Here is a 16,803-nt window from a genome sequence, read left to right on the forward strand (position 1 = left end):
GGAATTTGACTCTTAGACGTTTATTTTAAAACCCGTCATTTCACCCTTCTAGGTTCGGATCAAACTGCTGTGTGCAGGCGTCTTGTGTGAGTTCAGAGAACAGATCCCTGGCCTGGTCTGTCTCCACAGTACCGACGGCGGCTACGAGCCGCTTCCAGTGACAGAGCACACGGGAGGATCGTCAAGCAGAATCAGCCACCGCTCTCGTCTCAAAGCTCACTAAAAGATGGCCCGTTGCTGCTCACTTTCCCTTCTCAGCACAAAAAAGCCGTGCAATATGTCAGGAGCTCTAAAACAGTCAAGGGTTGTTAATTCTTTAAGTTGCCGCGGGCCAGTCCTGATGGTCGTACAGACGATTAGATCCCTTCTTGTGCCAAATGCAGTCTTCCCTTCAAGTGTTTTTTTTTTTCCTTTTCTTCCAGTATTGTCTTTTTGTGTGTGGTTGAGAAGATGTGGCTGTTCTTTCAGACCTTTTTCTTTTCTTTTCTTTTTTTTGTGTGAATTGAGGGATCCATTGTCCGTCTGTGTGTACGCGCAGGATCTGTCCCTGCGCATGTGCGTTTGTCCAAATCCGTAATCCAAAGTGTAACTTGAAAAACTCAAAACGACCTTAACGTGGACACGAGTTGATCTCTGCTCTCCATCCGCCAGCTCATCACTCAGTCAAGTCTGAGCCGGAGGTTCAGTTGTTTGGAGTTTTTTGGGGCTGCGGTAAAACTCAGGATGTGTGCACAGCTGCGTCGTGGGCAGCAGCGCTGTCCCCTCCTAAGCTCTCTTGGCGTGAAGCATTTCAATGAGCAGATTGTTGCAGGGCACGTCGCCATTCAGGTGTTTGTAGTAAAGGTATTCTTCGGCCTGCAGGCTGATGGCTCGGATCTCCGGCAGCCGGAGGAGCAGCTGGCCAAACTTGTCTGTTTGCTGCGGGTAGTTGCACATGACGTAGTCCAACAGCGCCGCGTTGACCTGCTCCTGGACACTTTCTACCAGGTGGAAGTTCTCCAGGTTCTTCACATCTACGGGAGCAGAGAAATCAAGGTTAGATGAGATGACATACGAACAATCTCTGGTGTTGAGAACTATGAGGACAATGAAATGAACAATAATGCAAAGGATCTTGGACGTGGACATAATGATCAATAATTACGAGCCATCGAGTCTCACAGAGAAGCTGATTGAATCAATAGAATCAATGTTGTTTTGTTCATATACATATACTATGATTAGGCAAGTTGTTTTGTTTCATAGTGTCGTTATAGAGACAAATACATGGATCACAATGGTTCCTATTTCAAGACAAAAAGGTTGGAATCATTTGTATTCTCAGGGGTACAACGTGACCTGTTTGGCTATTTTTTTTCTTACTTTGGAAAGGACTTCAAAATGAACCACATGATGAAATATTGCTCCATTTACTTTTTTTCTTCCTGTGAATCATCTCTAGAGACGAGAATGTAGAGGGAATCAGGTAAAGGCAAAAATAATGGCTCTTTACCCAAGGGATTTGATTCCCCAGGAGCCACTGAATTATGTAGGGCAGTTACAGTGATATTAGTACCAGAGCTGCTCCTTAACCTAATGGCATCACCTTGTTACAACAAGTAAGTTTGATTATAAGTAAAAATGTGTAACATATATATTTTTAATCAGTGTAAAAGTATCTTGTGAGAAACAGTGGTAATAGTAGTACTGTAAACTCCATATTTTGATGCAATGTCTTTTTTTCCACTTTTAATTCCTTGTCCAAAATACAGCATTTTTTCCAAAATCCTACCTTTACGCGCCGCTATGAGCACTTTTCCTTGACAATAATAAGCTCACTGGGGGTTTAAAAAGATTATTGCAAGACAAGACAAAAATGTGCTAAATGGATAATGGTGAACAAGAGCGCTGTGTGTACTTGTCGTCATTATGAAGCGCACAGCGGCAGAATATTTCATCAGATAGTGGTCCTGTGTGTGTGTGCGTGTGTGTGTGTGTGTATGCGCATGTGATCTTTTATTAATCTGTTTGACCCCAGGTTGAATGTTCTCACAGTGGGCTAATGTGGAACGACAGTCTATTTGACACCTGCAGACCAACACGTACACACCAACCCTCACTAAAACACACCATCTTTAACGCTAAAGGTGGCCTTTTTCTCAGTCACACACACCTATACAGACACTAATCCATGGAAATACACGTAATGTTTCTCACACGGTACCCCCTTCCCACACTCACACACACACACACACTCCATCCACCCACCCAGAGCATTAAGAGGAAGGAGGGGGAGATAAATCAGCAGCTAATGAGGTCTAGAGAATGAGAAGCAGGTCCTTGAAGGCACTTCCATCTATGATGCACTCTACCATGCGATTACAATATGAATGTGTGTGTGTGTGTGTGTGTGTGTCTGTTGTTCCTGTGTTGTCTGTGTATGTGTGAGCTGAAGTGTACCATGTGCGCGATCACTGTGACCTCTGGGTGACACGGAAGGGGCTAAATAAGGCCAAGCTGAGGGCAGGAAAAGGAGGAGGTGATGTGGCCGGTGACAATGAATTCTCCAACATCCACGGCATGTGCTCTTTCCTGCTGCCACTCAGCTGCCTGACCCCCTATCGGACCGCTGAACCGGCTTCCACGCCACCAACACATCCAACAAGCGTTGATATGGCCTCACATACGCCTGTAGAGTGAGGGCTTCAGGCCTTAACACACACACGTCCTACGCAGGTCAGCAGGAGAAATAATGGACTCGGTCTTGTTTGCACAGTAAACACATTCTGGCAAATACATGGAATTGAGTATTGCTCAAAAAGTGCTCATGGATATTTATAATATAATATTAAAGAACACAATCCTCAATCCCCCACCACACCTCTAATCAGCCCTTATTTTTCAGCCTTTTTTTTGTACCTTCAACTTTCCCTAAATATTCTCTCAAAGCAAAGTCATTTGATCTGGAATCGATAAACCAAATGCTCATCATGTTTTAAGTATTTAATTGTAGAACAAGCTATTCCAGATTAGATGTCTAGACCCAAAATTCCCAGAAAAAAAACAAAAACATGTCTAGACCCAAAATTCCCAGAAAAAAAAACAAAAACAACCGACGACATCAGTGTCAACCCTGGAAGTTTGTGTTATAGGCACATCTTGGTCTGAGGGATGAATTCTTGTTGACAGCCATGCTGTCTAACCACTGATCAATAGACAAAGATTTGAGGGAAAAACCTCCAAATGCAATGCCAACCCCCCCTAAAAAAGACTATTTTAATAGTATGTCTTTTGTAGCTTGTTCATTTTTTCATCTTAAAATGGTGTAATGCTACGTGATAAAAGAAAGGCTGTTTCCTCTGCAGTCCAGGCAGAGGTTATGTGTGTTTCCATAACAAATAGCATGCTGCAAAATGATCACTTCGGCAATATTAGTGAGCCCACATCACAGCAAAAAAAATAGGAGGTGTTGCCATGGTTTCTCATATGTTGACTGTGTGTGGCGAAAGAGTGTTTGCGTGTGGAGGAGAGTTTGATGGGGGGAGAATTAGTACCCAATGTCAAACTCATTAGTGGAAAGTGAGAAAAAGAGAACATTTTAATTGCTAATTATTACCAGAGCAGCATTTGATCCTTTGGCCCCTCGAAAAAAGTGACAATAGTTTGATACCAACTGCTGTTTTAAAGAATTGAACAAAAAAACAAACAAAACACTTGACAACCAATCTTTACTTAATTTGTTACTATTAACATCAAAAAATGATTTTGATTTAAATGTACTGATCATTCAAAGGGAGCGGGTGGGGGTGATGAAAGGGAGAAAAGGGTTAGGGGCAAAAAACAATTGATCAATGATTCCCAGACAGTGTCAGGTCGGAGCATTAAGTGTGCTAAGCGCTCTCCCCCCACGCCCCCCTCCAACCTCCCCCTCTATCTTTTGCTCTCCGTCTCATTGTACAGTCACTGTGGGACTAATTATCAACTTTTTTTTTTTTCTCACATAAAACAGCCACAGCTCGTTGCAGCGCCGCGTCTGAACACTCAACTGGAAACCCTGAGGTCCCACAGAATACATTGTTTCTTTTGACGGGCGATCATGCTGAAGCCAACGACCTACACACACACACACACACACACATTCTCTCTTTCACAAAGCCCCTGAAATCACTGCTGTGCTTTTTAATTAGACAAGATTTGCTCTGTGCTGCGAGTGTGTGTGTGTGTGTGTGTCCGCATGTGCTTTTACACTCTTTCACAACAATCCACCTGCTCCAGGGACACATACAGCATTTAGACACACCGCACATTCGCTCATGCAAATACTCGCTGCATTACTACACTCTGATCTCGCTTTTGCCTCACAGACTGGACACTGTTTGAAGAACTTCAGATCTGAATATATAGACCTAAAAACATCACTTGGTGTCAAAGTTCAAGCAAACATACGCCACTTTGTTTATGGCTGTAGGAAGCTAAAGCAAACCTCACTGTGCAGTGAGGCCCATATCCTAGACGAGTAAGACCTGGAATTTGTGCAAATTAAAATTATAAGAATGTTGAAAAAGATCATGAATGGCTGATTGTGTGCTGTGTGCAAATAAGGATAATTTAATAGATTTACAGGGTAAACTCTTTTATTTATTCAATTAAACCTTTTGTGAAGCCCAAAAAGCGTTTTATGAAAACATGAATCACTCTTATGGTAATCAGCCTGACCGGGGACCGCTGTCAGACATACCTTTTACAACCTCTGCCCTCTATTTCACCATCACACTATCACCCGTTTCCCGTCATGTTGTCTTTCCTTCATGTTAGGTACGGCAAAATAACACCCTGGTCTTTCACAGTCCACCTTTAGTGCCCCAATCAATAAACCTCAGTCACATGCTGCCAAGTCAGTGTACCTTTAGAACTTCACAACGTATGTTTCTTGCCAAACTCTCGGGTCATGAACAGTTATTGTGGCAACTACTGTCATTAAACTTGGTCAATTAAACGTGAGTGGAAATTGAGGGCTCCACCTCTTCCGATAAGGACTTTCACAGGCGTTTGTACAAGCAGAAACGATCAAAGCTGAGGCACCTTTTACTGCTCCAGCGGTGCTTTAAAGAACAAGTTCAACCCATGTCCTGGCCAAGTCCTCTTTATTGCACCCCGCTGGATTATTATGAAGTCAACATTGTCAACTGCTACTTCATTCATTATTAAAATGCCTCACAGCTCTGCTCCAATCTCGGAGGCAACCTTTGACTGGGTGCGCTGACGAGACACGGCGAGGACGAAGGACAGCCGACAATGAGCTGCAGGTGGAGCAGTGTGTTCACTTGGAGGATTTGGCTGTGCACGAGCGTGGTGTTAAGAAAAAAAGGGCAGCGAGGGCAATCAACGCAGATAACGTTCACGGGGCAAGGGGCAATGGCCGCATGGTTAAAGCGCATCCCTTAGGCTATAATCAGAGTCGCGGTGCACCACTGGGCTTTGTATTGGACAAGAGCAACCGGCATTTTACCCTCAAACTACAATACGGTCATCAAGTACACAAACACGCAATGCTATGCACACACGCACACGCACACACACACACACACACACACACACACACACACACAGCAGCACGGATTAATTCTCCACTGACAGCATTTCACGTGGAAGTGTGTGTCTGTTTTTTGCCTCTACAGGAGACTCTGCTTCCCTCATCTATCCGAGCTTGCCAGCAAACAAGTTTCCCTTCTCCCGGGAGATCTCAGCTTCCTTGTTTTCCTGCATGTCCCATTTGGGGAATTCCCTTTCTTAGATACAACTCTTCCACGTTACAGGCGAGCAAAAATACAGGGGGGGTGTAAACTGATGTTCATTTCTCCTTAACATTAAATGGTTGTTCTTTGATACGTAATAGACCAAAGGCTATAAAGATAACTAGCATCACCCTGAGATTATCCAATCAGAGGAGGCAAGGGAAGGACGTTTAAGCTGAATGTTGCTCTCTAATAACAATAAATTTGAGCACAGTCAAATGCTGCAAAACATGCATGTTTGTAGAAGGGAGGTCAAACAATGTAATCATTTAAATATGTGTGATAATGTTGTAACAGTCTCTCTCTACAGACCTTCATGGTGTTGCTCTCCTTTTGTACGTATACAAAAGTGACAAATAATGAACAAAAGAGCAGTAGAGAGAAAAGTTTTCACCTCTGCCTACCTGACCAATCGATATGTTTTATCTTAGCGTTATGTTCATAGCGAATTAGGAAAAGTCTTTCCTTCACACTCATCAGCTGTTTAAGGATTTACCAAAGGCCTCATTAATCCACAAATTGTGACTCTTCATCTTGAAAAGTGACCCTTTGTTTCCCCAACAGTAATAAATTGTAGCTATGGCGACAGGCTAACATAGAGCCGTGTGCCCAGAGTGTGTCAAATATCCTCTGCGCTGACAATGCATAATATTGCCTGCGCGGCCCAGTCAGGGATGTATTAAGTCAAATATTAATACCGACTCCGACAACATCCGCCATTTTTTGCCGGTTCAGTCCCGTCGCCCCAAGGACGGGTTTGGGGGTTCAGCGGGGCAATGGAGAGAGGTTGAGAGGAAAGGAAAAGTGCCTTAGGTCCCATAAATAAAGAGAAAAGGCGCTCCGAGCAGGGAGGAGACGAGCTCTCACCTCATTGACTATGCTGGCTAGAAGGTGCTGAGGGTTTACCCAGAGGTGAAGGGAAAAACAAATGTACATCCTCTATCAGTTGGTCCTCAGTTTATCTGTGGTATTATGGACTTAAAGGCACAATGAGGGTGGGTGATGTAGGTGAGTGAAAGTATTAAAGTGATAGTTCAGACTTTTTAACATAGGATGGTACGCGTTACTCCATATTAATGGAGGTAATTATTTACTGTCATATCGATAAAAAAGTTCCATCAATTAGTCTAATCATCAATTGGTTGATCCTTTACGAAGCAGAATGCCACTATTTTCTGGTTAAAGCTTCTCATCTCAGCAGTTCAATGAATTTTCTCTTTTGTGGGTTAAAACATTGAGTATCTACTGGACCTTTGCAGACTCATTGGGATGATGCTAATATTGCTGGGGAGAAAAACATCTCATTGTCTCAGCATTATGAAAATCCATTCGCCAGAGGGATAGTAAGAGATTTGAATCAGCAATGAATCTGTGGTCCCTCCAGTCGACCCCCACCCCCTTTGTTTCCTCGTTGCCCCTTTCATTAGTCCCCCCCCGAGGCTGAACCAAACGCCCTTCAATGGGCGGACCTTGGACGGGGCAGTGCACCCACAGGTCCATGCTCTTTCACCTTGCTAATGCCATCTGGATTTTACAGACAGTTAACCGTCCCTCCACCAAAACAGCCCCCGGTCACAAAGCTCTATGCAGCTCTATGCGGCTTGGATGAGCGACTCAAATCCAATTGGAAAATGACCCAGAAGAAAGAGTCACTGTTTGGTGTAATCTGAGGTAATGGAGCAGTACAACTAAACAAACTCAAATTTGAATGAATTAGAAATCGATACAGCGGTGCATGTGGGGGGATTCTCCGGGGTCCGACACCCCCCCTTCCCTCTCCTCTTTTGTACCTGTGAGCAGCAGACGAGGCAGACGCTATGTATAAGTGTGTAGATGCTGTCTCTTTCTATCAATCCATGCGTGTGAACCTCGTTTACATTCAGTGCACTTTTGCACCCCTCGGCTAATTACACACAGGGTTTGTTTGGTGGTGGAGGGGAAGCGTCGGGGAGCGGAGGGGCACGTCAACCTTTCTTGTTTATGATAAAGTGACAGAAAATCATTGGGGGGTCAAGTACCCCCCCCCCCTCCAACTCTCCATCGCCCCGAAAACTCCTGCAGCAGTACAGAAGGTGCCTGGTGTGGGAAGCCTCCCCTTTAATGAGACCATTAAAGGGCCCGTCTCTCCGTCAATAGATTTCTCTCATTCTTTCTCTGACAAATTTGAATTAATAATTCAGTGCCAAGCGCCTTGGGATGTATATTTTCAGCATGAAGGACAGTTAATCCATAGCGTCATTTCCCCCCTCTACCCCTCTCCCTCCTTCCTCTCCTCTCCTGCACTCTCTGGTTTTTAAAACTACCCCAGTCTCTCCCTCCTCTTTTGCTTTCGTTCTAGTCTGATGATGGAAGCCAGCAGGTAGATGTGGACTAAAGAGAGTGCAGTGGGTTTTACACACCTTCTTTTGACTTCTTTGGTCTCCGTGTGACTTTCGTCCCCTCTCGTGTGACAAGTAGAGTCATCTTAGGTGCAAAGTGGGCGCCAATTTGTTCTAATGATTTGGATGGCGGTGTCCTCTCTGTCCATCTGGCTAATGTAGGGTGGCATGTGTGCATACTGCCTCTCAAAGTTGGAGTTGAATTGGAGAACTGGAGTTTCAGCAGATGTTTCTTTACATTTGAAAAAAACATGTAAGGACTTTTAAAATGCATATTACAAAGAAGTTATAGGAAATTAGTCATTAATGTTAAAATAAAAACATATGTGTTATGTTGTAATGTAATTGTGAACAACACTGAAAATGCTGAAAAAAACATACCAACTAATAACTAAAAAAGTTCCCTCGATTTGCCCTTTACCTTGGTAGGAAATTGTTTTTCATCTTTGTGGGCAGTAGTTTTCAAAAGGTTTTATGAATTTCAGCCACCATCGATCGCTAAAAGAATTGACAGGCGTACAATGTCATGCCGACAGTAGGATATCAGTGCCAGGTGGCACTAAAGTACAACTTTATCATCTGCAGCAGTGTGCACAGGCCAGGAGCTGGCATGACAAATGACTTGCAGTGCCCCAATATTCTTTTTCATTACACAACTTTTATTCTGATGATTTGTGTGTGTGTGTGTGCGATAGTATGCAAATAATAGCTTTTGTTTCAGCATATGTTGGCTACCTCACCGTTGTTTCTAATAAACACAAGCAGCTGCAAGTTTGATACCACCATGTTGTTTTTGCCTTCTTTCATAAGGCGATACAAACAATAGCTATGGTCAACGTGTACGTCTCGTTGTGTGTAAGAAAATAAACTCACGGGGCTTTGCTGCTTAAAATATCCCACAGCACAAGAACAAAGAGACAAGAAAGGAGCTGTGATGGTTCAGGAGTGGTGGTCACGTTGAGGGTGGGGGCTCAAAGTAGAAAAAGAAAGAGAGAGAGAGAGAGAGAGAGAGAGAGAGAGAGGACAAGAGACAGCGAGCACCTGTTGGATCATCTGTGCTTCAAAACGTTTAATCACTGTCTCTGGTTACGTGTGCACGCATGCCGCAGCATGCACACACACACACACACACATCACCTTAAAGCGCCGCTGTTCTCTGCCCTGCCAGAAGTATCTTGTAACCACATTGTCCAAAGACAAGCACGCACACACAGAAGCTCAAAGAGCAAAGGGAAGAGGGTGTATAATCTTATCGCAGCCACCTGACCGCCTGTATAGCTTACCGCCCACCAGTTGGAACACATGCCGCTGCAATGTACACATTCAAACTGCAACACAATGCCTGACAAATGCCATGACATTTATGTGATGCCAGTGAGCTGCATTTGTGGTATCCGGGCGGTAGGTAAATGTAGAGGTTTATTCTTACTTTGACTGTAATTATCAGTGTTCTCTTTAATGAGTAATGTGTAAAAGTAGTTTTGCAACCAGATCTGTAAGTGATCAGTCAGTGATCAGTATATCTGTGAAAAATGATTAGGTTATTAGACTAGAAGGGGTGAAATTTGCAGTAATATTCTGAATGTGTAATAAGACTTTGCGTGAGTTTGTATGTCTTCCATTTCATCTTGCCTAACCAGTATGCTTCAAATAGTGTACATTACTGTAGTAATGATTGTCCAATGAGTAACACTAATGACACGACGTGGGCTTTACTGCCCATAAAAGCCTTGTCATAAAGATCGTTCTCTGTGGCTGGAAACAACCGTCACAGCACTAATACTGTTGCTTCTACTGATTGACGGAGTGAAGCCATTCACATTTACAACTTAACAAATGATTGACAGTGGGGTTGTAAAGGTGGAGGAACATCTGATTGCATATTTATTTTTGAACATTCGACCTGTAATACGCTTTTATATATACAGGGGTTAAAATAACAAAATACACTTTCTTTTTTTCCATCAAAAACGTCTTAAGTTTGTGTATTTCTGCTTTTCTGAGTATTTATTCCTAAATTAGTATTTTCATTCATCACAAATAATGTAACTCCATATATTTCCGGTAGTGGAGCTGTGCAGGGTCGCTGGTATGTAATGTTTAGGTAGGGGCGAGGCAGGTGGTCTGATCACTATGATGCATGATCGTTGCAGCTTACACCCATAGCCAAACAGTCCTCCCGGTGTCTATATGGGGCAGGAGCTTATCTGGGACTTCTGTGGGCCTCTGATTAGGGCGGACATTCCTTCTTTTCCTAAATTGAATGACGTAGATACGTTCCAACCGGTGGACTTCATGTTATTATTGGCTTTGGAAGGGTCCGATTTAAAACGCTGTATATGGAGCCCAATCGGCCCTTGAAATGTGGATTTGAAATGTTGATTTCAGCACCATTAACATCAGCGTTGATGTTTTCCATCCCAGTGTAGTCTCATCATTTGCATTTCAAAAACCAGTTTAAGTGCTCAGTGCCTCTTCAAAAAAGTCCACTGAACATAATAGATCACGTGAAATCACTGCAAGGGATGAGATGCTCTCTAATCAAATCATTCAAATCAAGAGTGGGATTTTCCAATGTATGCACAATTTGTACTCAGAGTCTGTTTTCTTTGACTAATGTAAGCCGGTTCTCCGCAGGGCCTTGGTTAGCCCAGGCCTGTCCCCCCCCCCCCCCCCCCCACCCCAAACAGTCATCCCCTGGCATCTAATTGGTGAGGAGTAGCAACCGAGCTAGCACAGCGCTGGGACCTAAACTGCAGCCACTGAGAATGCAATTAGCATTAGCATTGCAGCGGCCGACAGGTACATAATGATAACCTCAAGCTCCGGCCACTGGGAAAAGCCCCTGTTCACACACAAACACACGCACGCACACACACCGTTACACACTCCTTGCCCCCGTCTTCACCTTCACACGCAGCCACGTAAACAAGCAAGTGTAATGCAGCCCCAGCGGTGGGCTGCCCGACAATTAAGGGAGGAGGGGGAAGGAAAAATGTTCCGCAGCCGTTCGGCTGAAAAGTGTGTGTAATGAACTTGAGTTCCATTGATCGGGACGGAGAGTACAGGACCGGGGGCTGTTTGTCCCAGAAGGGCTCCCGTACTGCCCGCTAGCTCCTCATCAATGTTTGAGAGGCCTCGGCAGCTCCGGATGCACGCTACCTGGGTTACAGCCCACACACTTCCACGCCGATGCTGCTGACGGATGGATGGATGGACGGAGGGGATCGATCATCATTTTGGCTCGTTGTCATTAAGGTACACTGTATGACATTCAGGAAAAGTGTAGATATTTTATTGTAGTTTCCCAATAAAAAAAAAGACTTCCCCCCCTTGTCACACATGCACACTTTCCAATTCTCCGTTCTATGCAAGCGCGTGCTAATTTGTTTTCGCGAGTTATACCTTCCTATGCTGCACCCGTAAGCTCGTAGGCCCTCAACTGCGCCCTGAAACTCCCACTGTGCTGTAGACAGGATTTATATTACCGCAGATATCACTTAGAAATCACCTGACGTGCCGGGCGGACCGTCCGTGCCGCCTTTTGACTGCTAAGTACCAGCTGGCGGGAGGTCCTCTGCGTTGTGCAGCCGGTAATAAAAGTTGAACATTGATTTTCTGTAGCAGCTTGTAACTGTTAATGTTGAGACATCAATAGCAAAAGCAAAGCGCTGGTGCCTTAATAGGAGACGGAGTATGTGGAGGGCGCGAGAAGAGGCGGACTCTAAATCACAGAATCTATCCCTGTCGATCGATAGGACAGTAACTGCAAGTGTCCCTCTGCTTTCCTAATGTTTTATAATAAACTGACAGCCTGTAATAAGGCCGAGGGAGAGGTAGAATGAGGGGGCTGAGGGGTTGGGGGGGGGCAACAGTTTCTTCATAGCTTGCCCATCTTAAATCACACCTCATGGGAGTGCAGGCGCGGAGCAGAGGAAGAGGTAGAACGGAGGAAAAGCTTCTTTTTTTTTCTTACCGGGGCATTTGTCTGGTTGTGCTCACTGCTGCGGTAGTTAGTGAGTGTATTGATGCAGGGGAGGAGAGGTGTAAGGTATATGTTCTGTATCGCTTTCGGCAGGGCAGTGAGTTAATGTGTGTTTTAAATCCAACTGCCACCTTGCAGATGGGAACCGGGCTTTTAGGACTGTTAGGAGTGGTAAAGATTAATACTTTTGTGATAAATGCTTTGGACTTATATTATTGTACTTGAGCAGTGATAGTGCATGTTCAAAAAAAGGTAGTGTTACTCAAGTATGTTTGCTAATTATAGGGTTATAAAGTAGATGGGGCTACATTGCAAATACTACTACTACTATTTTCTTACAGCATTTTTTTAGTGCATCTTTAGTTTTACCTTCCCCACATTTGAGCCTTTAGGAAAACCTATGAAACATAACAAATATACTCCTCTATTCCACTAGGAAAAGATACACATTAGACAAGTGTTCAAATGTTTAAATTAAGATCATTCAAAATCTTTGAGCTATAATGCGGTTTTCCTTGCGGTTTCTGCAGACTATTCGAAATTGTACTCTTGGTTGCATAAAACTATGCATATTGTAAGTCTTTTATTATTTTAAATGTGTCTACCTGTGTTACTCATTTAGTCATTATAGGACTTAGGACTCAGCAGTAGACTATGCTCTTTATCTCCCAGACCCGCCCCTTTATTTTCCACAGCTATTTATCACATCCCTTATTTATCACTCAATTGTCCTGTCAATTTATAAATCTCCAGGTCAACATAGGGCCCCACTATGTTTCTTTACTCTCTGATAACGGGCCTTGTTTTAAACCAGATAAAGAACAGTGTCAACAACACCATATCCAGATCAGCATATAAATCTGTGTAAGAATGTCACTTAAAACAAGAAAGAAAGAAGGCAAGATCGAGCTGCAAATTGGAAAGATGCTTTGGAGATTATCTGGGAAATGTTGAAATCATCACTGTAACATGTATCAGGTGAGAAATGAGGCTCAATCTAAAGGGTGAGTACGGTCAAGGGTGAAAGGTTTCCTCCGCATCCCCACAGCCACAACTCACCCCAACTGCTGCTTGATGCCGACAGCCTGCAGTATTGCCAGGTTATAGAGGTGGACTGGAGCTTTTATTGCTTGATACAGTCTGAAAGCCTTTTAGGCAGCCTTATTACATGGAATTCCCTACAAAGTGGCGGCCGGCATCAGGAGCTGCCTACACAACAAGTACTTCTTTGGCTAAAATTGACAGAAAAATAGGCAGAAGTATTAGTTTCATTGTTTTAGGGTGCACTTCCACCTACTTCTGATGAGGTATAAAAGTCGGGACACTCAATGATTAACTCGGTTTGGCTTTTCTGTCGGGAACAAAGTTTGAGCATTTTTTTTTGTTTGTGTTCTATGTCACATTGACGTCCAATAGAAGCTGATTGGAGGGGTAAAAAGATGTGTTAAAGAATGAGAGTTCAATACATGTCAATCAGCACGTGTTTGTTACTGTGCACTTCACCAAGTTCCAAAAGCAGGGTGATGAAAAAGCACTAGATGTAGTTTCTCGTTGAATGGATTGCACTTTAAGAACCATATACTATGTACAGTGTTAGCCCGACTGCTAATGCAGTCTAATGTGTGCTTCATCGCAGTAATGCACACAGCTTCTAGACCTGCTTCCCCGTATACACATGCTGAAAAAACAGTGTATCTTCGTTAAATCTTTACTTGAGTGTAGGATGTGCGTCCCCAACAATGTGAGCAGATTTTTTGTCCCCTATTTTCTATTCTAAATGATCACAGTTACTAGTAGCAGCAGATGATATAGGCTATGCTTTGATAGTCCTTTTTTTAATTTCTGCTGTCTCCTGGTCCCTTTTGAGAGCATAAAAAGGAATATTTCATGAGTCAAGTTCTCTTGTAAGCCAGAAGAATCCATACCCACACTAACCGTACCTTTATACATGTATTGTTCAGGTCAAATTTACTGATGATGAGTCCATTCTGTTGATTTACATCCCGGTAAAAAGCTTCAGTAAAGAAATTGCCTATTATGTTGCTTTTAATTAAGTTGTTAAAGTTTGTTCTGGTTACATGTTTCATTATTTTGCCCTTTCTAAATGAATATAAATATTCAATCGTCGCTGCCTCATATTGTTAATCAATCCATAAATGATTGGGTTTATTACAGGAAATGAGCATTGGCCAGCCTTAATGGGGGAGGGGGTGGGTGGTGTGCATGAATTAGCCAGCTCCCCTGCTCACTAGCCAGGGATCAGCGCATTGATTCTGAGCAGCTTCTGTTGTTGCTTAATTAGGACATTCCTGTCTGGGAATTACATGTTTTATTTTTGTTCTCTCATTGTGTGGAGGAAGAAAATATGATAAAGAGAGAAAGTAAGAGAGAGAGAATCCTTTTATTTTTTCATCACGGTTAACCACATTTTCTTTGTTTTGTATTGCTGTCAGCAGATTGGTGTCTGACCTCGTCGTGCACCTAACCAATGTGCAATGTGTTGCACCCTAAACATGCTCATGAGAGATCCCATACATGTGGTGGAGGGAGTTGATAGGTGTAGGAATGGAAAAGTGAACAGTTAAAATAAGAGAGAAAAAAATCTATAGGGTGTAGCTTTTTGTTTTTTTAAAGGATGCTTTATTGAAATTCTAAAAAATACTATAATATGATTCATTCCAAAATGATGTCAACTTTAAATTACAATATTTAAAGATTGGTGAAGTTACCCCAGGCATGTTTTATGCAAATTTTCCAAAGTTTTGGGAGGAAATTATAGACAGATACTAAACGCCAGTTTAAATGTCTGTAGTTAAGACATTTTAAAGAAGGAGAGAGGTGGAGGAAAAGCTGAGGGAATGAGGAAAAGAGATAAAAGGCCGTTGAGATGCGCGATAAGATAGACGAGGAGCGAAAGTGGGAAGATGGGGGGGATGGACTTGTGATAAATCGAGGCGTACGCAGATAAATGTGAAAAATAAGAGAGAAAGGGCAGAGCAATGAGAGGAGAGACAATGCACAGGGCCTGCATGATGGTGAGGGATGGAAGGCGGGAGGGATGAATAGGTTGGTGTCTCTAAACTCCAACCTCAGAGCCTGACTAATCACTTGACAGACAGTTAATGCGGTGCTGAGGCAGCTCTTGAATCACTGGCTGTCTTGGTTTCTTAAGAATGGAAAACGGAACTGATTTTTGATCACTGACCTTGAATGAAAAACAGCCAACATTACTGTACACATCATATTGATGAATAGAGTCAATGGACAATGCAGTTTTTGTCCTTAATTCTTAATATATAGCGAGATATAGGGAAACATAGGGAAATTAGATTTGCAGAGTTAATAAAAACAAAATACTGTGACTTAATGTGATATAAACATATGCTTCAGATCAATCAAACCTAAAGAATCAAACCAAGCCTGAATTCTCTACATTTTAGGGGCTTTTCAGTGGCTTTGTTCCTTCTAAAGACTTCAATATGGGAGCATTATTTAGGGCTGTGTCCACAAATCTGCTTTGTCCGCTGGGAGCATTTACCACCCTGCGCTGCTCTGGCAGCTCCTCTGGTTCTCCTCTCGCTGACTCGGACTGGCAGCGCCTGTCTCACCCAATTACACCCGATGGGGTGTGACCCGCGGTTGCTGGCTGAACACTCTCTGACCTCTATCGCTGCCTGTATGGAAACTGTCTGTGTGCGTTCATCGGCATACATCTGTATGAGTTTTGGTGGTTTGCCTGGTACAAACTCCGATTTTTACTGGTATTTTTGCAGAGTGCAGTTTAGAGTATTTCTGTTCACCTTTCCCAGTTTGAATTTGAACTTTTGACCCATTTCTCACCTCTCGGCTTTTATGTCACTAATTGTTCTATTAGGCCTCTAAGTCTTTTAAAGGAAATCAACGTTTCATTAACAGTGAACCGACACCATGATCCTAGTGATCCTTTACTGAACTCTGACCCCATGCAGCACTCACTCTCTCTATCTCTGCCATTCTTTTGGTCTCTTGCTCAACACCCGACAGCCACATTCATTGCTCACAGTCCTACAAACACTTAAGAGATCAATGCTCTGAGAGAGATAATCTTCTTGCTGGTAGAGGGTGAAAGCCTTCTCTTAAGACAAGCAAAGAGTGACAGGGGATAGAGAGAGCCATAGAAAACAAACACACACTTACACACACAGATCATGACAAGTGTCGCCTCTGAAATGGAGCGGCATCTATATCCCTGTCTTTATCGACAACTGGCCTAACCGAGAGCTCTTCTGGCAGGGAGGGGGTGACCGATCCAATCACAGAAAGAGAGAGAGATGAAGACAGATGGAAGGAGAAATACTGAGACACACAAGCGATGGGGAAAGAAGAAGAGGCGGGGAGATGGAGACAGTAAAACCACTACCTGCATGACTAACATAGGTGAGGAGTAGTAGTAATGCTCCCCGTGTTAAACCAGTATCATGATAGACAGCACAGTGCCCCAGCACAGAATGAAGAAACCTGTGTTAAGGATCAAATGAAGATCATAAAAAAGGAGTCTAATATTTTAATTTGACAGCCAGCACGCAGCACATCACAGCACATCAAGTGAGTCCTGTCTGTGGAAGCCACCGTGTGACGTGCATAACAAAACTTTGCAGGTGTGCAGTCGGGATGAAAACAATGGCCA

At 43.3% G+C, this 16,803-nt stretch overlaps 1 protein-coding gene across 1 annotated transcript in view; it reads right to left on the reverse strand.

Annotated features, from left to right (window-relative positions):
* Positions 1–395: 395 nt before the first annotated feature.
* Positions 396–16,803, reverse strand: part of nr5a2 (nuclear receptor subfamily 5, group A, member 2) — a 61,296-nt gene continuing 44,888 nt past the window's right edge. The window contains exon 8 of the mRNA XM_037469996.2: positions 396–1,013. Coding sequence (XP_037325893.2) covers positions 766–1,013 — 248 coding nt within the window. The 3' untranslated portion in view covers positions 396–765. The remainder of the gene's footprint in view (positions 1,014–16,803) is intronic.

Source organism: Pungitius pungitius, chromosome 7 (genome assembly GCF_949316345.1).
Source record: "Pungitius pungitius chromosome 7, fPunPun2.1, whole genome shotgun sequence".
Taxonomy (NCBI): Eukaryota; Metazoa; Chordata; class Actinopteri; order Perciformes; family Gasterosteidae; genus Pungitius; species Pungitius pungitius.